General features: G+C 36.4%; 1 protein-coding gene across 3 annotated transcripts in view; it reads right to left on the bottom strand.

Moving 5' to 3' along the window:
• Positions 1–2,151: 2,151 nt before the first annotated feature.
• Positions 2,152–18,738, bottom strand: part of SLC41A2 (solute carrier family 41 member 2) — a 138,747-nt gene continuing 122,160 nt past the window's right edge. For all 3 annotated transcript variants that reach the window (XM_008004493.3, XM_037996600.2, XM_073021050.1), the window contains one exon: positions 2,152–4,938. In XM_008004493.3, the coding sequence (XP_008002684.1) occupies positions 4,753–4,938 (186 nt within the window). In that variant the 3' untranslated portion in view covers positions 2,152–4,752. The remainder of the gene's footprint in view (positions 4,939–18,738) is intronic.

An 18,738-nucleotide genomic window follows, 5' to 3' on the forward strand; every position in this document is an offset into this window, starting at 1 on the left:
AGTCATGGGATACTAGATGATGAATAGCTTTATATTATTTATTGGCTAAATAAGAAAATGTCTGTGCTATTGCAAATATTACGTGCTGTACCCGGTAAATCCCTCTGGGAAAGTTGAAACCCATATAAGCAAAATAAAAACATAGCCACATGGTTACAACAGGTCTTACCTAATTCCCTATGGTCATTTCCTTCATTCAATTGGTTGCTTTTAAGCCTAGATTCACAGCTCAAAACCAATATGCAAACTGGGATTTTCATATTACTATTATTTCCTTTTTAAAGTTTGCACTATTACTTGTTAAATTTTTGCAGAAGTAGAACTCCTAACAGAACAATGCTGGCCCAGCACTTTGAGACAACAGCAAACGACTATGGAACAGAAAAAACTGAACTTAATAATGGACTCCAGGTAGACTTAGCCTGAGATCCACTCCCTGCAAACCTCCCTTGTTGCTCAAATGTGGATAATAGGGTTTTGACACTGACTCCTAGCCACCATTCACTTCCTCTAACATAGGACCAGATCAGCAACCCAGGGCAGGCCCATCCTGGCACCAGGGGATATCAACACCTGAATACAGGATGGTTGGTCAGTGATGCTTTTGGAGAAATATCTTGATCAAAAGGGGGAAATGTGAAACTTGTCAGAAACATAATGGAGTCACTTGTGTTAATAAAACTCTGACAAATAGAGCCAGAGAAGGCTGTGAAGAAAGGTTTCTCATGCATAAATGCCCAATAACAAAAACTATCACAAAAGACTGCAAAAACCACAACGTTGTACAAAGGCCATTGCAACCTTACACACAAAAAATACTTCTGTGAGAGTATCTGCCCAGCAAATGCCTGTTCAACCTCAGACTGGCATCATGCTTGCTATCGATCCTTGTAGCCAAGGATAATTATCTCAAAATAACTCATAATCCTTCTTTAAAAACATCCTCCTTCCTTTACCTCCCTGAATATGCAGGTAGTTCATATGCAATGAGAACACTGTGGCACGTGTATTCACATTGCAATTCCTGAATATCATTTCCTTTTAGAAACCTTATCTCTGTTTACTATCTAGGTTGACAACAAGTTTGGTTTCAGTAAAGTGCTGGGGACAAAGACCTGTCTCAGAAAGTAAAGTCATTAGAGAAATAGAGTAGGTTGCTGGGTAGTTGAGGGTTAACTTGATATCTGAGGTTATAAATTTAAACATCTGTCAGAGGAGCTGTGTGTTTTTCATGAGCCATATTGAGCACTCAGGTACAGGCAAAACAGAGAGAGGTGTCTTTATCCAGAGTTTGTGTTCTGTCCTGCCAGCATGAGAGAGGCAGTTGCAGATGTATGGATTGATGAACCAAGCAATGTAAGTTGGATAATGAGAGGAGTGAGGAAATGAGGAGAGTATTTGACTGTCAAAAAGTAGCAAAGCAATGCATTGGAGGTATCATATGTATACATAAATTACCCCAGTCTCCTCTGGGAGATTTCCACACTGGCTTGATGTTCTCTAATTCATCAAGAAGTAAGCATAACAAGACTGGGTAATTATTTCTTAAATTTTATTCTTATTTGAGTTTAAAACAATTCGAAGATGGCAGAACCCCATTATAAATGGGTACACTATACCACAGATATAAGGCAAGGAAGCCCAGTTACTGAAAGATTTTTTTGAATGGCCTTTATTTGGCTACATCATTGATAGTTTATGGTGTGGAATTTTTGGACATCTCCCAGAAGATATATTACCATAAGTTTCCATTTTATCAGGTTCTAAGAAATTTTATTTTTGAAAGAAAAAAAATGGGGAAGAAAGAAAAATGTTTTTAAAAGTGTTATCTGTGTATAAATAAAGTGGCTGATAAATTAGTGAAAAGGAAGAAGTTTGGAAAGCAGAAGTTTTTATGTTGTATAAAAAGATAGTGAATTAACACTACTTAAGACTAATACTAGATGACTGTTGTGGGTAAATGAGTCATTTTATCTGTTGCTTACTTATGTGAAGGCTTTCAAAAGGTCAGTCATAATTTAAAGGAATCTACATCCCTTTTATAATCAGTGAATTGGTAACTAATTTTTTTTTTTCTTCTATTACATGCCTTTTAGGCATTTGGTTGCTCTAACCAAGGTTGGGTAGCAAAAGAGAAAGGAGACAGAACGCTGTCAGTCATTATATTTATTTAACAGCATTTATGGCAAATGGCCAGACCTGGGCAGGGTGGTAGCAATGATAGATTTTACAAATTAAGGCATTGTTCTTTATTTTAATATTTTCATTTACCTATATTTTCCTTGTCTTAGGACTATGAATAATTTCGAGCTGGCAATACTCAACATCAGGATATAATAAATGGAGATTTCTTTGTCTGAAATTGAAAAGATGTAGTAATACTCTATTGTACTTGTAAAAATTCTGTTTTTCCAGTTGGCTTCCTCTCGGTGAAGTAGTTAGGTAGTCCTGGTATATTTGGAGGGTCATAAACGTGTCATAGAAAGAGTACTGGCATTATGAAAACCTGGATGTTAGGGACTTCACAATTTGGTCATTTTGCAGTGGTACAATCTTAGAAATGCAAGTTCTCTGAATGTCGGTTTCCTCTGATGTAAAACAGACATAGGAACATCCATCTGACATATTTCACAGGTACTACTGTGAGTATTAAATGATATTGTGTGCTGGAATGTGTACTGGAATGTGTAATACAATAAAGTTGTTGATTAATGCTTTTCAAACGTAGCTTGCCCTGTATATTTTTAAAAAATCAAAATAGAAATCATTGGGAAACGTAAATGTTTATGAATCATATAGCCAAAATGTAAATAATTTATAAATGCTTTACAATAAAATCAAAGATATTATTCATGGATTTTTTTTTAAGTAAAAAATCTTTACAGCTAAATATTCATCAACTTAAACTTATTCTTTCTTTTATAAGAATGTTCACTATGTGACATTACAACTCTCCAAAGGAGAAATTCTATAATTAGTTCAGTTCTCTGCCTTAAAAGTTTCATTATAAGGCAGAATGGAATAAAGTTTAAAAATAAGCAAAAATATATAACTCTAAACCACAGTACCCTCATTTAAAAGAGCTTAACAAGAATACTTTTCCCAATATATTTATAAACAACCTAATATTTGTATAACACAAAGTTACAACTTAAATCATGATGATCGAAGTTAATGTGCATTTTGATACCCTTATCAGCTTAAATTATTAAATATCTAACGGTCTTGAGATTGAATTTTAAAAAATGAACTACACGTGCTTTAAAAATGGTTACCTATTCAATAACTAAGGTGTTGGTCAAGTGTTTAGAATATAGGCCAGAGTTTTAGAAAAAATATTTGAGAAATATAGTATATATGATAGGGTCCCATGTAGAAATAAGCCTGTACAAATGGATATGTTTAAGCATGAACAATAATTGAGGTAACCCACCAACTTCTTCTTTAAAAGGGTAAGTCATGGGCTTCTTTAAAAGAGCAAATGAATCACTTGCTCATTTTAAATCTCCTATCTTTATTATATTAAATAGTACCACTTTTTAAAATAAGAAATTATTAATTACAGTGTAGGTAACAAATTAGCTGGGCGTGGTGGCACATTCCTGTAATCCCAGCTACTCAGGAGGCTGAGGCAGGAGAATCACTTGAACCCAGGAGGCGGAAGTTGCAGTGAGCCAAGATCACACCACTGCATTCCAGCCTGGGTGACAGAGCAAGACTCTGTCTCAAAAAGAAAAGAAAAGAATATAGGTAACAAATAGTAAATTCTGGTCAGTAGCAAAATTTTTGGACCAAATGACAAAAACATGTCAATAAAATGTGTTTAAGAATAACTATATTGCTGATATTCCAACAGCACTATGACCTTTGCTATCAGCAATCCAAGATTTAGTTCTTCATCAAAAGTCTCTGTCTCTCTCCCACACACTCTCTCTCTCACACACACACACACACACACACACACACAAAATTTCTCATACCATCTTGTCTCTACAAATGCATCTCAGGTTATCTTCTGTTTCTGAAGATTACATTTTTTAAAACACTTCAACATTTTTCCAACAAATCAATGATCAAAAAATAACCCACTGCTCTCATTAACAATCTCTCAAGATCACTCGATGTTTAAAGGTTAGCCTGACAAGAACTTGCAGAAATGAAATTGAATTGGCATCAGCACAGGGTAATTTTAGATGGAGGTAAAAGTGACTTTATCTTATGCTCAGCAAAACTATTTAGGTCAGTTTAAATATGAGCAATTGGTAAATTTATCCTCAGTTAGCATAGAGGTGGGCATTGTTAATACAATTCAAAGCTTGGCTGGGTACCCTTCGCTTTATAGTATGCCTGGGATACAGCACATCTGTGAGACAAGAAAGGCTAAACTAGAGCTCTGCTTCTTCTAATCCTGCATTACAAATTAAATAATACAGTACATTTCTGCTATGTTTGTGGTTTTTAAATTATTCACTATAAACATCCTATATTCTTTCCTAATTAATTTCAGAGCTAGAGCTTATATCTATGTCTATGTCAAATTATTTATTCTATGAAAAGCAGCACAAATACTCTTCATTCTGGTTTTGACACAAATTCCTTAAAAAAAAATTAAGGCCATTTAATTGAATCAGGGCCAACAGAAGATTACCCTGGCAAAAGTCAAACCACTGATTTAAGAGTTTTGAAAAAGAGCCATAAGTGGTTGTCGTGTATTTTCTTCATTGGTAACTTGAGAGCAGTTTGTAGAATTTATTAGTCTCCAACATCTCCATCTCGATCTCCAATAAGCCAAAGAAAATGAAAACTTAAGGCTAACAGAGCTGTCCCGAGCAGATCACCCAATGCTGTTAGGTAGGGGATAGAGAAACTATCCGGGTCCTTTCCTTTCCTCCAGAAGTGATGGACCATCCAGTCAGCAATCCACAGCAAGGTAAATACCTAGAAAAGAACACCAGAGATTACTCCTGCTGCCTGGACATTCCTAGCCCATGAAACATGGCCACAAGCCTAAACCACTGGCTTCTGGAAGGAACCGCATATGTCTAAGTCAAGAACCATGCTTGAAAAGAAGAAATACTTAGTTGACAAGAATATCTCCATTTCACAAGAAAAAAAACAGCATGTATGTTTACAGGTACTAAAATTTTTCTTCAACTTTTCATATAGATCTCATTCTAGCCTAATAGCCATAATAATTTTGATATTTTAATAGCATTGTACTGTTTCCAAAAGACTTTTTCTATGTGATAAACCTGTGAAAAAGGACATTATGAAGAAGGAAATAAAAATTAAAATAAGGAATTATTTAACAGTCTCCTGCTGCAGGTATATCAAATAAAATGAAGATGGAAAACTGACCATTCATTTACTAACTATAACGCCATTTGTGACTTGTCAAGGAAAATTTCAGTTCAGTAGTAAGACCAATAACTAGAAGGTAAATGCATTTAGAAATGGCTCATCTATGTAGTTATAGATGTAGACATAGATATATCCATAAAATGGAAATAGTTTAAAAGACTATTCAAACATGAAGGTGTTATATATAAATATTTTCCAGAATATCAGGAATATAAAGACTTTTGTGATGCTTTGAATTTTGGGACCAGATAAATGATTTTTTTCTTTGATCCACCTAGAGTAGGGAGACTTTCTAATTTTCAAATCCCTGAAGCAGTGAAAGAAATCTGGGACTAGAAAGGATAATGTTCACTGGTTTTGGACAAGTTGGCAAGTATAGCACGGTGGTTAAAAGCACTTCTTTACGGCCCTTCTCTATTGTCCACTAGCTGACTGTAGGCAAGTTACTCAACCTTACTGACTCTGTTTATCCAAATGAACATTAAAATGGTACCTACCTTGTAAGAATGTTGTGAGGATTAAATAATATACTAAATAATTCAGTGCCTGGCACACAATAAACTTTCAATAAATGTCTGTTATTAGTCTATTTTAACAGTTTTATTCTTATTACTACTTGTGGCCCCTCAAGTATTGGGAACACCTGGTATGTGCAGGAGGAAGCCAACCCCAGGTCTAGGGTCTAGGCCAACAGACCTTTCACTAACCTGGCAAGTAGGCCATGGGGGTGAGGCATTTGCCTGGGGACCTAAACTGCTGCGTGCTATCATTTTAGCTCTAACACCTTTACCAGGAAGGAGAGTGGCTTGTCCAAACGTAGGAAGACATGTACCTATTCCAAATGCATGAACTTTACATGCCTTTGGACATCTGTCAGAGAGAGGTTGTACTTTAAGCCCTATTGTCTTTTGCATGTGGTCAGTTCTTCATTAGTATTTCACCGGTAGAGACTGTTTGGAATCATATAAAGTTTTACCAGGACAATCTGCTTTGGGTATGGAGGAAGCATGAAATATTAGAAAGAATCCTGGACTTGGAAGTTATAAAATCTGGATTTGATTCTCAGTTCTGCCTTTGGGTAGGTTTCTTACCACTCTGAGCCTAGCTATTCTCATTTGAGGAAAATATGGGGCCTAATATTTGCCAAACTTACTTTGAAATAATAAAACTTTGGTTTAGGGGGATGAAAGGAAAGGCAAAAAGGCAGCATGATGTCAAGTTCCATCACTGAAAGCAAAATGCACAGACTGAGAGACAGAGAGTCATCCCATAGGACCCCCAGTGAGCCAGGCCACATCTAGACTCTGTTTTGGATGCCCTATTTTCAGAGAAACTGGTTCACATCTGCATCTTCAGTACCTAGCAAAGTGACTAACCTAAAAAGTAAACAACATCTGATTGATGGAATGCAAATCAGATGGAGACAGTGTCATATAGGAGATTCCTATGAGAATAAGAATTGTTTGTCTCGGGCAAGGTGGGTGGGAGAAGTGAACCTGAGACAAAGGTTATGTCAGGAGACACTAGGTTTCTAGTATGTTGCTTCAGAGAGTAGAGTGTTAGGTTAAAGAAAAAAAGACCAAAAGCAGAACTTAAAAAAAATTGGCTATCTATAAATAGAACAAGTTATATAGTAAACTCAAAATTACTGAAGTATATGGAGGTTTAATAACTACATTTGCTGATCGAATAAGTAATATATACAGGAGGAAACAATTGTTTTTAAAAGAATGAGGGTAGCTAATTTCTCTGGGATTAGCAAGAAAAATAAATGAATAAATTTATATTCTATATTATAATATTACATGTTTACATATTAACAATGTGTTAAATATATACTTATATACACAAATTTGTATATGATACATACATCATTTAGTAATTTCTTGTATAATATCTGCCCTGAATGATTTTTCTAGACTAAGGTTGGCAAACTACAGCCCATGGGCCAAATTCAATCTGCCACCTGTTTTGTAAATAAAGTTTTATTGGAACACAACCCATTTTATTGCCTATTTAGTTGATTTTTTATTCCTTGCCACATTCTCAGGAAGTAGGTAGGCTTACTATTCCTAATGTTCATTTGGAGAAATTGAGTCGGAGAGGTTAAGTGGCTATGTAGTTGTCACAGAGCGCATATGTTCCACTAATCCTCTGACATATAAAACACTTGCTGGCAGATTGCAGGGTTGAAATGTGTTTTATCTGTTTTATATTTTAAAAGATTCTGCCAGAAAATAAAACCAACCTTCTTCAAACAAACAAACAAACAAAAAAACTAAGGCAAAGTCCAAGAAACCTGCCCATGATCACACAGCTTACAGGTGGAGTCTGGTTCAAACTCACCGAGTCCAACACTAAAGCCAGTGTTCTTAACCATCACTACAGTACCTTGTTTTAGTAAAAAAGAACTTTACATTATGAGAACATAAACGGTACAACTACTTGGGAGAACAATTTGGTAGTATCTATTAAATTTGAAGATGTGCATCTCCTTAATTCAGCATTCCTACATAGAAATAATGATTTTTTTTTTTTTTCTGTGCCACTGGGGAAAAATAAAATTGTTCATGGTCAAAGGATACTAGCTCAGGGGCTCTGCTGACTCTAGGTCTCCCTGTTGCTACCCCAAGGACTGAGAAGACCAGTATCTTGGTGTACTTATGGAAACCATACAGAGAAATTCTTATAAAAGCATACTGAGAGATGTGCAAGAATATTCACTACATGTCTGTTTTAAGAGCAAAAAATTGTATCTGTTGACACGGAATGGCTAAATTCACTGTTAAGTCACACAACTGAACACTATGTAGAAGCTAAAATAAATGAAAAATGAACTATATAAATCAACACGAATATATCTCAAAAGCACAAGTTGAATGAAAAAAGTGGAAGACTATGCATATCATTTTAATAAAGTTTATAAGTATAAAACTATGTTATTTATAGATATATACATTTGTAGCAACAGTATAATAGTATAATGGCAAGAATAGATGCCAATTTAGAAGGCTGATAACTGTTAGGGAGGGATGAAATGAGCTCAAGAAGGGATACACGGGAGTTATCAACCATATATATGAGGCATTTTTATTTATTTTGAAATATTTGCTTCAGATCATTGATAAAGCTGAGTGGTAAATACATGGTTATCTTATTTCCTATTACTTCCTGTATGTTTATATTTCATAATTTAAAAAAATGTAAACAGTTGGGTTAATGGTAACTCACTGGCCAGGGCCACATGAGCTACAACTTAGAATATCTACTGAGAGGGACACATGAGAAAAGAAGTCAGTATGTCCTGTAGAATCCACAAAAGGTTTGGACTTGGAAGTACCAGATGGTGCTGAGGCTGAAAGCAAGGCTAAGGCCAGAAGATTACTTAAATGTCTGTGTGTAGAGCTAGCTCCACATTCACCATTTCTGCAAACTGTCCTCTCCATGTAGGAAAATAGAAGGATGTTTTCTGGAGAAACTGAGTGTTAGAGACTCAGGACTCAAAGACACTAGAAACTATGAGGTACTAGCTGAGAATCGGGGTAACTGAGAGTCTGCATACCTAACCAGAGTATTCCTCCAGATTCATATTTTGTTCTGAGAAGAGTCAGGAAGAGAGGAGAGTAGATGCTCACCTTTGGAGGCCCCCAGTTAAATGTCCAGTCCCCATGTCCATTAATGGTAAAGCATCCAGTCAACAGCCCACCCCTACCTTCCATGTTACTTAACCTCTCCATGTCTCAGTCTCCTCCCTGTTCAAGACAGAGATGTGATGTGAATGTTAAATAATGCAGAATGGTTAGAACAGTGTTTGGCACATTGGAAGAACTTAAAAAAGATTTGCTATGATTTTTAAAAACAGGTTATGAAGAAATAAGAATCTGATTTTTTTCAACAGCAACACTGGGAGACAAGGAGTAACATCTTCAAAATCCTGAGAGGGAAATATTTCCTGTCTATACATCTGTGCCCAATTTATCAATCAAGTGTTGAGAGTAAATGAAAGGCCTTTTAAGACATGCATGTACTTAGAAAATATTTCTCCCATGTTCTCTTTCTTTGGAACTTTCTAGAAAATGTGTTGAAGCAAAATGAGGGCTTGAATCGAGAGAAAAATGGAATTCAGAAAATGGAAGAGGCAACATAAGAGAGCAGTGAGAGAAGGTTCCAGGATGACAGCTGTGCAGTGGCCCAGGGCACCAAAGCCAGAGCAGGAGAGTGGACTGCTCTGGATACTAGGTCTCCATGATAAAGGCAAGTGGGCAAATTATCTGATATAATAAACTTTTGAGGGGCAAAACACTAATTTAGGCATGTGATAGCTGTTGATGGAGCACTTGCAAAAAAAAAATTAAGAAATTTAAAAATTCAGGCTAGTCATGGTGGCTCACGCCTGTAATCCCAGCACTTTGGGAGGCCAAGGCAGGTGGATAACCTGAGGTCAGGAGTTTACGACCAGCCTGGCCAACATAGTGAAATCCCATCTGTACCAAAAATACAAAAATTAGCCAGGTGTGGTGGCACACGCCTGTAATCCCAGCTACTTGGGAGGCTGAGGCAGGAGAATCACTTGAACCCAGGAGGTGGAGGTTGCAGTGAGCCGAGATCATGCCACTGCACTCCAGCCTGGGCGACAGAGCAAGCCTCTGTCTCAAAAAAGAAAAAAAATAATAAAATAAAAAATTTAGAAATGTAGAAAACTATGCAAGTGGAAAAATATGGTAATTATCTCCAAAAGAAAATTAAAAAGAGATAAAGAGAAAGAAAATAGAATACACTACATGGCTCCGTGAGAAATGACATTTATAAGTCATAGTAATAAAACCATTTATTTAAAAAAGTTCGAGCATTACTACACTAGGAGGATGGAAGGTGGGGAAATAAGGCACAGGGCAAGGTAGCAAAATCCTCGTCTACCACAACTGAGTCAATAGATAATTTCTCAAGTTAATAAAGCAAAATTAGCAATCCAAACAAAATAGGGGGATAAATAACAAAATAAATAGCTAAAGGAGCTTTGGAGGACTATTAGTAGTTAGAGTTTTACACATACACATACACAATTTAAATATATATGTATATATCCATATAAATACAAACGGATTTGTTTTGTTTTGTTTTTTTGAGATAGAGTCACGTTCTATTGTCCAGGCTGGAGTGCAGTGGCATAATCTCAATTCAGTGCAACCTCTGTTTCCCAGGTTCAAGTGATTCTCCTGCCTCAGCCTCCTGAGTAGCTAGGACTGCAGGCGTGCACCACCAAGCCTGGCTAATTTTTGTATTTTTCGTAGAGATGGGTTTTCACCATGTTGGCCAGGCTGGTCTCTTGAACTTCTGACCTCAGGTGATCTGCCCACCTCAGCCTCCCAAAGTGCTGGGATTACAGGCTTGAGCCTCAGCACCCAGTCACAACTGGCTTTTACAAAAATTGAAATAGAATAGAATGGACTAGAATAGAAAGTAGCATGTGTAAAAAAGTAGCACTGTAAGGGTATTTCATAAAACTTTTGTTTTAGCTATGAATTTACACATATTTATCTATGTATGTATATGTTTCAGAATAAACATATTTATTTCAAGTGCTGTGGTCAAAATATAAGAAAGCTACTTGGTCAGGCATGGTGGCTCACGCCTGTAATCCCAGCACACTGGGAGGCCAAGGCAGGTGGATCACTTGAGCCCAGGAGTTAGACTAGCTTGGGCAACAAAGTGATACCCTATTAGCCCCCTGTAGACCCAGCTACTCAGGTTGAGGTGGAAGGATCCCTTGAGTCCAGGAGGCAGAGCTTGCAGTGAGCTGAGATCTCACCACTACACTCCAGCCTGGGTGACAGAGCACGATTGTTTCTCAAAAAAAACCCAAAAAAAAACAACAATAAAAAAAAAACTGCTCATTTAACATACTCATCTTACAGATACATCTTACATGTTAGGTTGTAGGGATCTAATCTATCAATCCCTGAAAGAAGAAAACCATGTCTTCTTTCTGTTTGATCCCTTGGTTTCCAGCAAAATACTTATACATGATAAATGAAACAAATGTTTGCTATTGAAGAAGCTCTATCACTGAATAACTGTTACTGTCAACAAGTGAAAATTTCCTCATCTGTAAAATGGGGTTATCATTACCTACCGGATGGGCTGATTGCCAAAATTAAACAAGATAATATATGTATAGGGCTAAGCAAATGCTTGGTTTAGAATAAGTACTCAGTAAATATTGGTGCCATCATCACTGATACATCAATTACTACACTCTCAGAATTCATGGACTTTATTTAAAAGATTGTTGGAATAGAAGTCTGGTTTCTAACACTAATCAGTCATATGATTTATCACTTCTCTGATCCCTCATTCTTTAAAACGAATAAATTTATGTCTTCATAATCTGTTCTAGCTCTAAATTACAGAGGTAACAAATTTCATTGTGAACTATGCAGAAATTGCTCTACTCATCTTTGTGATATTCCCTCTCTGCTTTTGCACATTTACTTATACAATATGAGTAAAGTTCTCTTCCCGTGCAATTTATTTTTAAAGGTATTGTGATGATAAAGTTCAAGCAGGTTTAAATTTATGCGTTTTTTGCAAGTTAACAAAAGATATCAGTTTCCTTGGAACTCTGTGTGTAATAAATTATTAAAAAGACAATAAGTGGCAGACACTTGTTAAACATTTTTTGTTTTAAAACTAAATGATAATTTAAGGAATGCATGCTTTTCCTTGGGAAAGCACACTGAACACACCAAGGGTAGACTGTGCTTTTATATCGTCTGTTTGTTCTTGATGAAATATGCATAACCTCTCTAGGTAAATATGCCTTTTGAAAAGGCAACTTTGTAACCTCAGCTAATTATGCATGTTCTAAATGTATTTCTTGGAATTTAAATAAATATATAAAGTACAAAAATATATATTTGCTTTGGACGATATTGATTCCTTCAGCCAGCTCCTTCTTTGAGCTAGAATCAACATTCCCTTGTGTTAGCATCCCCTTAATGCCTCAACTGCCAATAACCACCTTGTGTATAGTGTGAAGAAAGATGATTTCTTTGGGAGAGGAATGCTTAGAAATATGATACAAATAAACCCGAGAAGTAGCAAATTAATACAGTTCTTCCTAACCCCTAACTTTACAAAGGTTGAATTCAGGTCCCCTACAAAAATATGCTTCCCTAATCCAGGTTTCCAGGCTGGAAACCTTACTCATTAAAATCTAATATTTAAATGTCTGCTAAGAATAATTTAGGATTATCAATGAACAGGAATTCAGTGTACTTCTTATATTCAGATATAAGCATCTTTTCTTTGGCTTGAACTATTTTGTTGGGTGGCAGGTGGGGGAAGGTGGGAAATAAATGGTGTTGTTGAAAAGAAAACTAATGTTTGATTACCTTTTTCCTCCTGGGTACTATAGTGGGTATTATTATCTGTATTTTCAGAAGGGAAAATTTAGATGCAGAATGGTGAAGTGGTTGCCCGGTAACACAGCTAGCAAGTGGTAGAGTCAAATCCAGGTCTGTTTGATTCCAAAGCCCACACTGCTTCCCCCATACCACCTTACCCCTGCTGCGCACTGATGGGGGGCAGCCGAAAAGGAGAAGGAAGTGTTTCTACTTGTAGATATGAAAAAACAAAAATGGAAACACAACCCAAAAAACAAGAACACAAAAAAGACCCAGATGAAACTTCCATTTTTAGCAGCATTATAAACAAAATACCCCAAATGACCTACCAACAGAAAACAACGTAAAACATTCAATAAAATATAAAAACTATCTTTTAAAATGCATCACTGAGCTGGCATGAAGGAAAGGAATCCTCGGAGGCCCAAAACAAAGGGAAATAGCACGCCAGGGTAAGACTATGAGGATCCTGAGCAGGCGGCTGCCCTGGGCCGTTTGTGCCCTCTGCCTCTCCAGGGGACATGGAGGCATCCTCCGCTGGTTTTGATGGTGGCACAGGGCACAGCAGATAGGAGACAAAAGCAAGGCCTGTCTCAGGTAGAGAGTCTAATGGAAGATTTTCATGTAAAATAAAAAGCTGCACCTCTGAATAAGAAATACACCAGCCCCTGCAGAAAGAGCAGGAAAGAAACTTATCTGACTGTGGTACTACCATGGTGGGAAAAAAGTCTCCCCTAAGAATTTATAACCACAGGTGACCACTACATGGATTTGGGCCAGGATCCAACTACCTATGTGATCTAACAATCCCAAATTGAGGACAGTTGTCCCTCGGTGTCCACATGGGAGGATTGGTTGCAGGACCCCTATCCCTCAAGGATACCAAAATCCAAGGATGCTCAAGTCCTTTACATAAAATGGTGTAGTATTTGTATATAACCTATGCACACCTTCCCCTATACAATTATGCTTTGCTTAATAATGGGGATACATTCTGAGAAATGCATCGTTAGGCAATTTCATCACCGTGCAAACATCAGAGAGTGTATGTACACAAACCTAGATGGTATGGCCTACCACACACCTAGGCTATGTGGTACAGCCTACCGTTCCTAGGCTACAAACTGTATAGCATGTATGTGACTGTAATGAATACTGTAGGCAACTGTAACAGAACCGGAAGTATTTGTATACCTAAACACAGAAAAGTTGCAGTAAAAATACAGTACAAAAGATAAAAAAATGGTACACCATGTAGAGCTCTTACCATGAATGAAGATTGCAGGACTGGAAGTTGCTCTGGGTGAGTCAGTGAATGAGTAGTAAGTGAATGTGAAGGCCTGGGACATTACTGTACACTTATGTAGACTTGATAAATACAGTACACTTAGGCTACACTAAATATATAAAAAATCTTTTTGCTAATCATTAAACTTGGCTGAAAGTACCTTTTTTACTTCATAAACTTTTTGTTTTTTACTTTTTAAACACTTTTGTAATGACAAAACACAGAAACATTGTACAGCTATACAAAAATAGTTTCCTTCTTTATATTGTTATTCTATAGGTTTTTTTCCTATTTATTTTTATTTTTTCCTTGCCTCTCTCTCCTCTCTTTTTTCTATTTTTGAGTTTTTACTTTTAAACTTTTTTTGAATATAGTAGTAAGTACCCAAACCAGTAACAGTTGTTTACTATCATTATCAAGTATTATGTACTATACATAATGAAATGTGCTAGACTTCTATATGATTGGCAGTGCAGCGGGTTTGTTTATGCCAGTGTAACTAGGACACACTAGATAACTAGCATACACACTAGGTACAGCACAACTAGTAACACACTAGCACGGTAGAGCCACGACATCACTAGGTGATAGGAATTTTTCAGCTCCATTACAATCATAGGATGCGATCATATATGTGGTCTGTTGTTGACCAAAACCTTGATACAGAGCACATGACTACACTGAAAATTGTTAAAAGAGTAGATTTTAAATGTTCTCATCACAAAAAAATAATTTTGTGAGGAATGGATATGTTAATTAGCTTGATTTAGCCATTCCACAATGAATACATATATCAAAACAGCATGTTGTATATTACAAATATATACAATCCTTATTTGTCAATTTAAAAATAAATAGCATCGGTGTTCTAAAAGAGCAAGAGCTTGGTATAAAGAGTCATATGACATAGACATGAAATGAAACAAGATACTAATAGGAAAAATAATAGAAAGCAGAATCAGAACCTGAAAGATTTTAGACACTAGAAAAATCTGGCACAGAATATAAGTATGTATCATATTTTCAAAGAAAAAGAAGAAATGAACAAATTAGTTAGAAAACCAACCAGAACTTTTAGAAATAAAAGTTTCATCCTCTGAAATTTAACTCAATAAATAGGTGAGATTAATAGCACATTAGACACACTTGAATATATACGTAATGAAAGATGAATCTAGAGGAATGGAAAGTAGCACAAAGATATAAAGAGTGGGGAAATATAAAAATAGATGTCATAAATATGGAGGGTAGCATAAATATGTAGGATAGTAATTCTCAAGCACATAAATTTGGAGATCCAGAAGCAAAGAAAAGAAAAAACAGAGGACAGCCAGACGCGGTGTAATCCCATTGGGATCATGCCTGTAATCCCAACACTTTGGGAGGCTGAGGTGGGTGGATCACAAAGTCGGGAGTTTGAGACCAGCCTGGCCAACATGGTGAAACCCCATCTCTACTGAAAATACAAAAATTAGCTGGGCGTGGTGGCAAGCGCCTGTAATCCCAGCTACTCAGGGGGCTGAGGCAGGAGAACTGTTTGAACCCAGTGGGTGGAGGTTGCAGTAAGCCAAGATCGCACCATTGCATTCCAGCCTGGGCGACAGGGTGAGACTCCATCTCAAAAAAAAATAAAATTTAAAGAGAAAGTCACCATCTTAGTGGGAGATGAGAAAACCAGATCATTTCAAATACACAATTAACAAATTTGATCTAATGGATGTATATAGAATACTGTAGCCAACATTTAGAAAATATACTTTTTTTTCAAACACATAGGTAATATTTATAAAAACTGTCCACCTACTAGGCAATAAGAATATTTTCAATAAAATCCCAAAGGATTACTGTCACAAAGGCCACACTCCCTAATTGCAGTGCAGGTAGAAATCAGTAACAGATACCAAAAAAATCCCATATTTTTGGACACTTTAAAGTATACTTCAAAATAAATCATGTGTCAAAGGGAAATCATAATGCAAATTATTAAATATGTAGAGCTAATCAATAATTAAATCTTATGTCCCAAAAATTGTAGAATGCTGGAAATGCAGCACCTAAATGGTTATATTAGAAAAGAAAGACTGAAAATAAATGAGTTATATATGCATATCTAGAAGTTAGAAAAAGAAAAATAAACCTAAGGTAGAATGAAAAAATACTAACGGTAAGTACAAACTAATGTTTGTACTTAGAAAACAAACATGATAGTGAAGACAAAGTCAAAGTTGATCCTCTGAAAAGGCAAATAAGACTAATAAATGTTGGATAATCTTAAGATAAAAAGAGAAGATACAAATAAACTGTGAAGAATGAGTACTGTGCTAGATATTGACTATTGGCACTCAGCATCCATTCTCACTCCTTTTGTGGTCTTTCTTATCTTCCGAGGAGAGAAATGCCTACAGCTGTAATTCTCAGACTTCCTTACCAGTAGGGTTCCAGCTAGAGATTAGGTTACACCATGTTGCACTCATGTAAGACTTTAGAGGTATGAATTCAGTAGGACCCCCCCTTCCCAACCCTTTTTTCCCTCCTGTAAGAATACAATGCTGTGGAGTCTTTAGTAGGTATGAGTTTTCACAAGGGTTGACCGGATTCAGCCAGTTAACAGCCTCAAGGTCTGGGAATAGCTGTGATGCTGTAGTAGTTGTGTTAAATTTACTAACGTCTCAGTAATATCAGGCATCCTGACTCTCTGGACCAAATCTGCTATAGCAAACCTAAAGCCAGTGGCAGCTCCCTTCCCTCCACACTGGCTTTCTGTCCTCCCACCCTGGCAAGGTCTAATAATGCTTTCAAATACCTTCCTCCATTCCTATCAACACACCTCTATGAGACTGGTATGAGCATCAGTAAACCAAACCTAGGCCAGGCATGGTGGGTCATCCCTGTAATCCTAGTGCTTTGGGAGGCCAAGGCCAGAGAATTGCTTGAAGCCAGTAGTTTGAGAACAGCCTTAGCAACATGATGAGACGCTGTCTCTACCAAAAAAAAAAAAAAAAAAAAGTCAAGCATGGTGGTGTACACCTGTAGTTCTAGCTACTCAGGAGGCTGAGGCAGGAGAATCACTTAAGCCCAGGAGTTCAAGGTGATAGTGAGCTATAATCATGCCACTGTACTGCAGCCTGGGCAACACAGTGAGACCTATCTCTATTAACAACAAAACAAAACCTAGAAACAATTTACATATACATTATCCTTGTAAATAGCGTTACAGCAGAGTAGATAAGTTAACAAGAAACAAGGTCATTTGTCATATTTAACATTTTAAATATTTACATACTTGACATTTAATCAAAATATGCACAGTCATTTAATGTAGGTTTTTGTTTTGTTTTGTTTTGTTTTTTTTCCAGAGTTTTGCACTTGTCGCCCAGGCTGGAGTGCAATGGTGTGATCTCGGCCCACTGCAACCTCCACCTCCTGGGTTCAAGCGATTCTCCTGCCTCAGCCTTCCAAAGTAGCTGGGATTACAGGTGCCTGCCACCACACCCAGCTAATTTTTTCGCATTTTTAGTTGAGACGGGGTTTCACTATGTTGGCCAGGCTAGTCTTGAACTCCTGGCCTCAGGTGATCCACTTGCCTCAGCCTCCCAAAGTGCTGGGATTACAGGCATGAGCCACTGCGGCCCGCCTAATGTAGGGAATTTCTATATCACTCTTGACTTTTTATTTAGTTCCAATGTGAAAAGACAAAAAGTTATGAGTATAATAACAATCTTCTATATTGTTATACAAGAACTTTCAGTGAACAATGTGTACAGTTTCTATGATTCTTTTCTTTTCCTCTATGTTATGTTTCTTCTGACTATATTTCTTGAAATGTAATTTTGTATCTATTGAATCTAATAATTTAAAAATCAGGGCTTTAAAAATACATAGATATATATTTTACATTACATATATAAAAAGAAGGTTGGTTTCCTTTATAATCCTGTGTATTTTATTGCATGCATTTAAAAATCTTAACTTGAGAAGAATCCCATAATATTAAAAAAAAATTTCGAAGGAATCCATGACATAAAATGGTTAAGATCTTCTTTACAAAATAAACTCTTGTAATACTTTCCAGGAGACCTACACGATAACATTCATAGCCTTGATTTTTAATAGCAAAAAGCTAAAAACAATCTAAAAAGTCCATTTAAAGAAAAATGGTTGAATAAATTGTGGAATAGTCACACAACAGAATACTGTGTAACAGTAAAATAGCTGAATGGTAGTCCAACTAAATATAGTAGATGAATAACACTTACATATGTGAATGAGTCTCAAATACAATGCTGAGCACAAAAAGTACTTAAGCATACATTCAGTATGATTCCATTTTCTAAAACTTAAAAACATGCTGAAATAAAACAACATTCAGGTGTCCAAATACATACAGTAAAATAACAAGGGAAAACATAGCCATGAAAGCTGTCAGGATGAAAAGTTTCCTCTGGAGAGGAGAATGGGGCACATAGGTGTCTTCGAAACCTGTAGGTACTAGGGCAATTGTAGTGTTATATTTTTGAGCTGACAGGTAAGTGTACTAGTATTCACTATGTTATTATTCTTTATACCTTATACATATTGTTCTTTATTCAACAGTTAATGTACAATTTAGAATTTTAAAAAATATCATCATTCTTGGCTGGGTGTTAACTATTGCCTAGTTACACCTGCCATGGACACTCCCTC

The sequence above is a fragment of the Chlorocebus sabaeus genome, chromosome 11 (assembly GCF_047675955.1).
Source record: "Chlorocebus sabaeus isolate Y175 chromosome 11, mChlSab1.0.hap1, whole genome shotgun sequence".
Taxonomy (NCBI): Eukaryota; Metazoa; Chordata; class Mammalia; order Primates; family Cercopithecidae; genus Chlorocebus; species Chlorocebus sabaeus.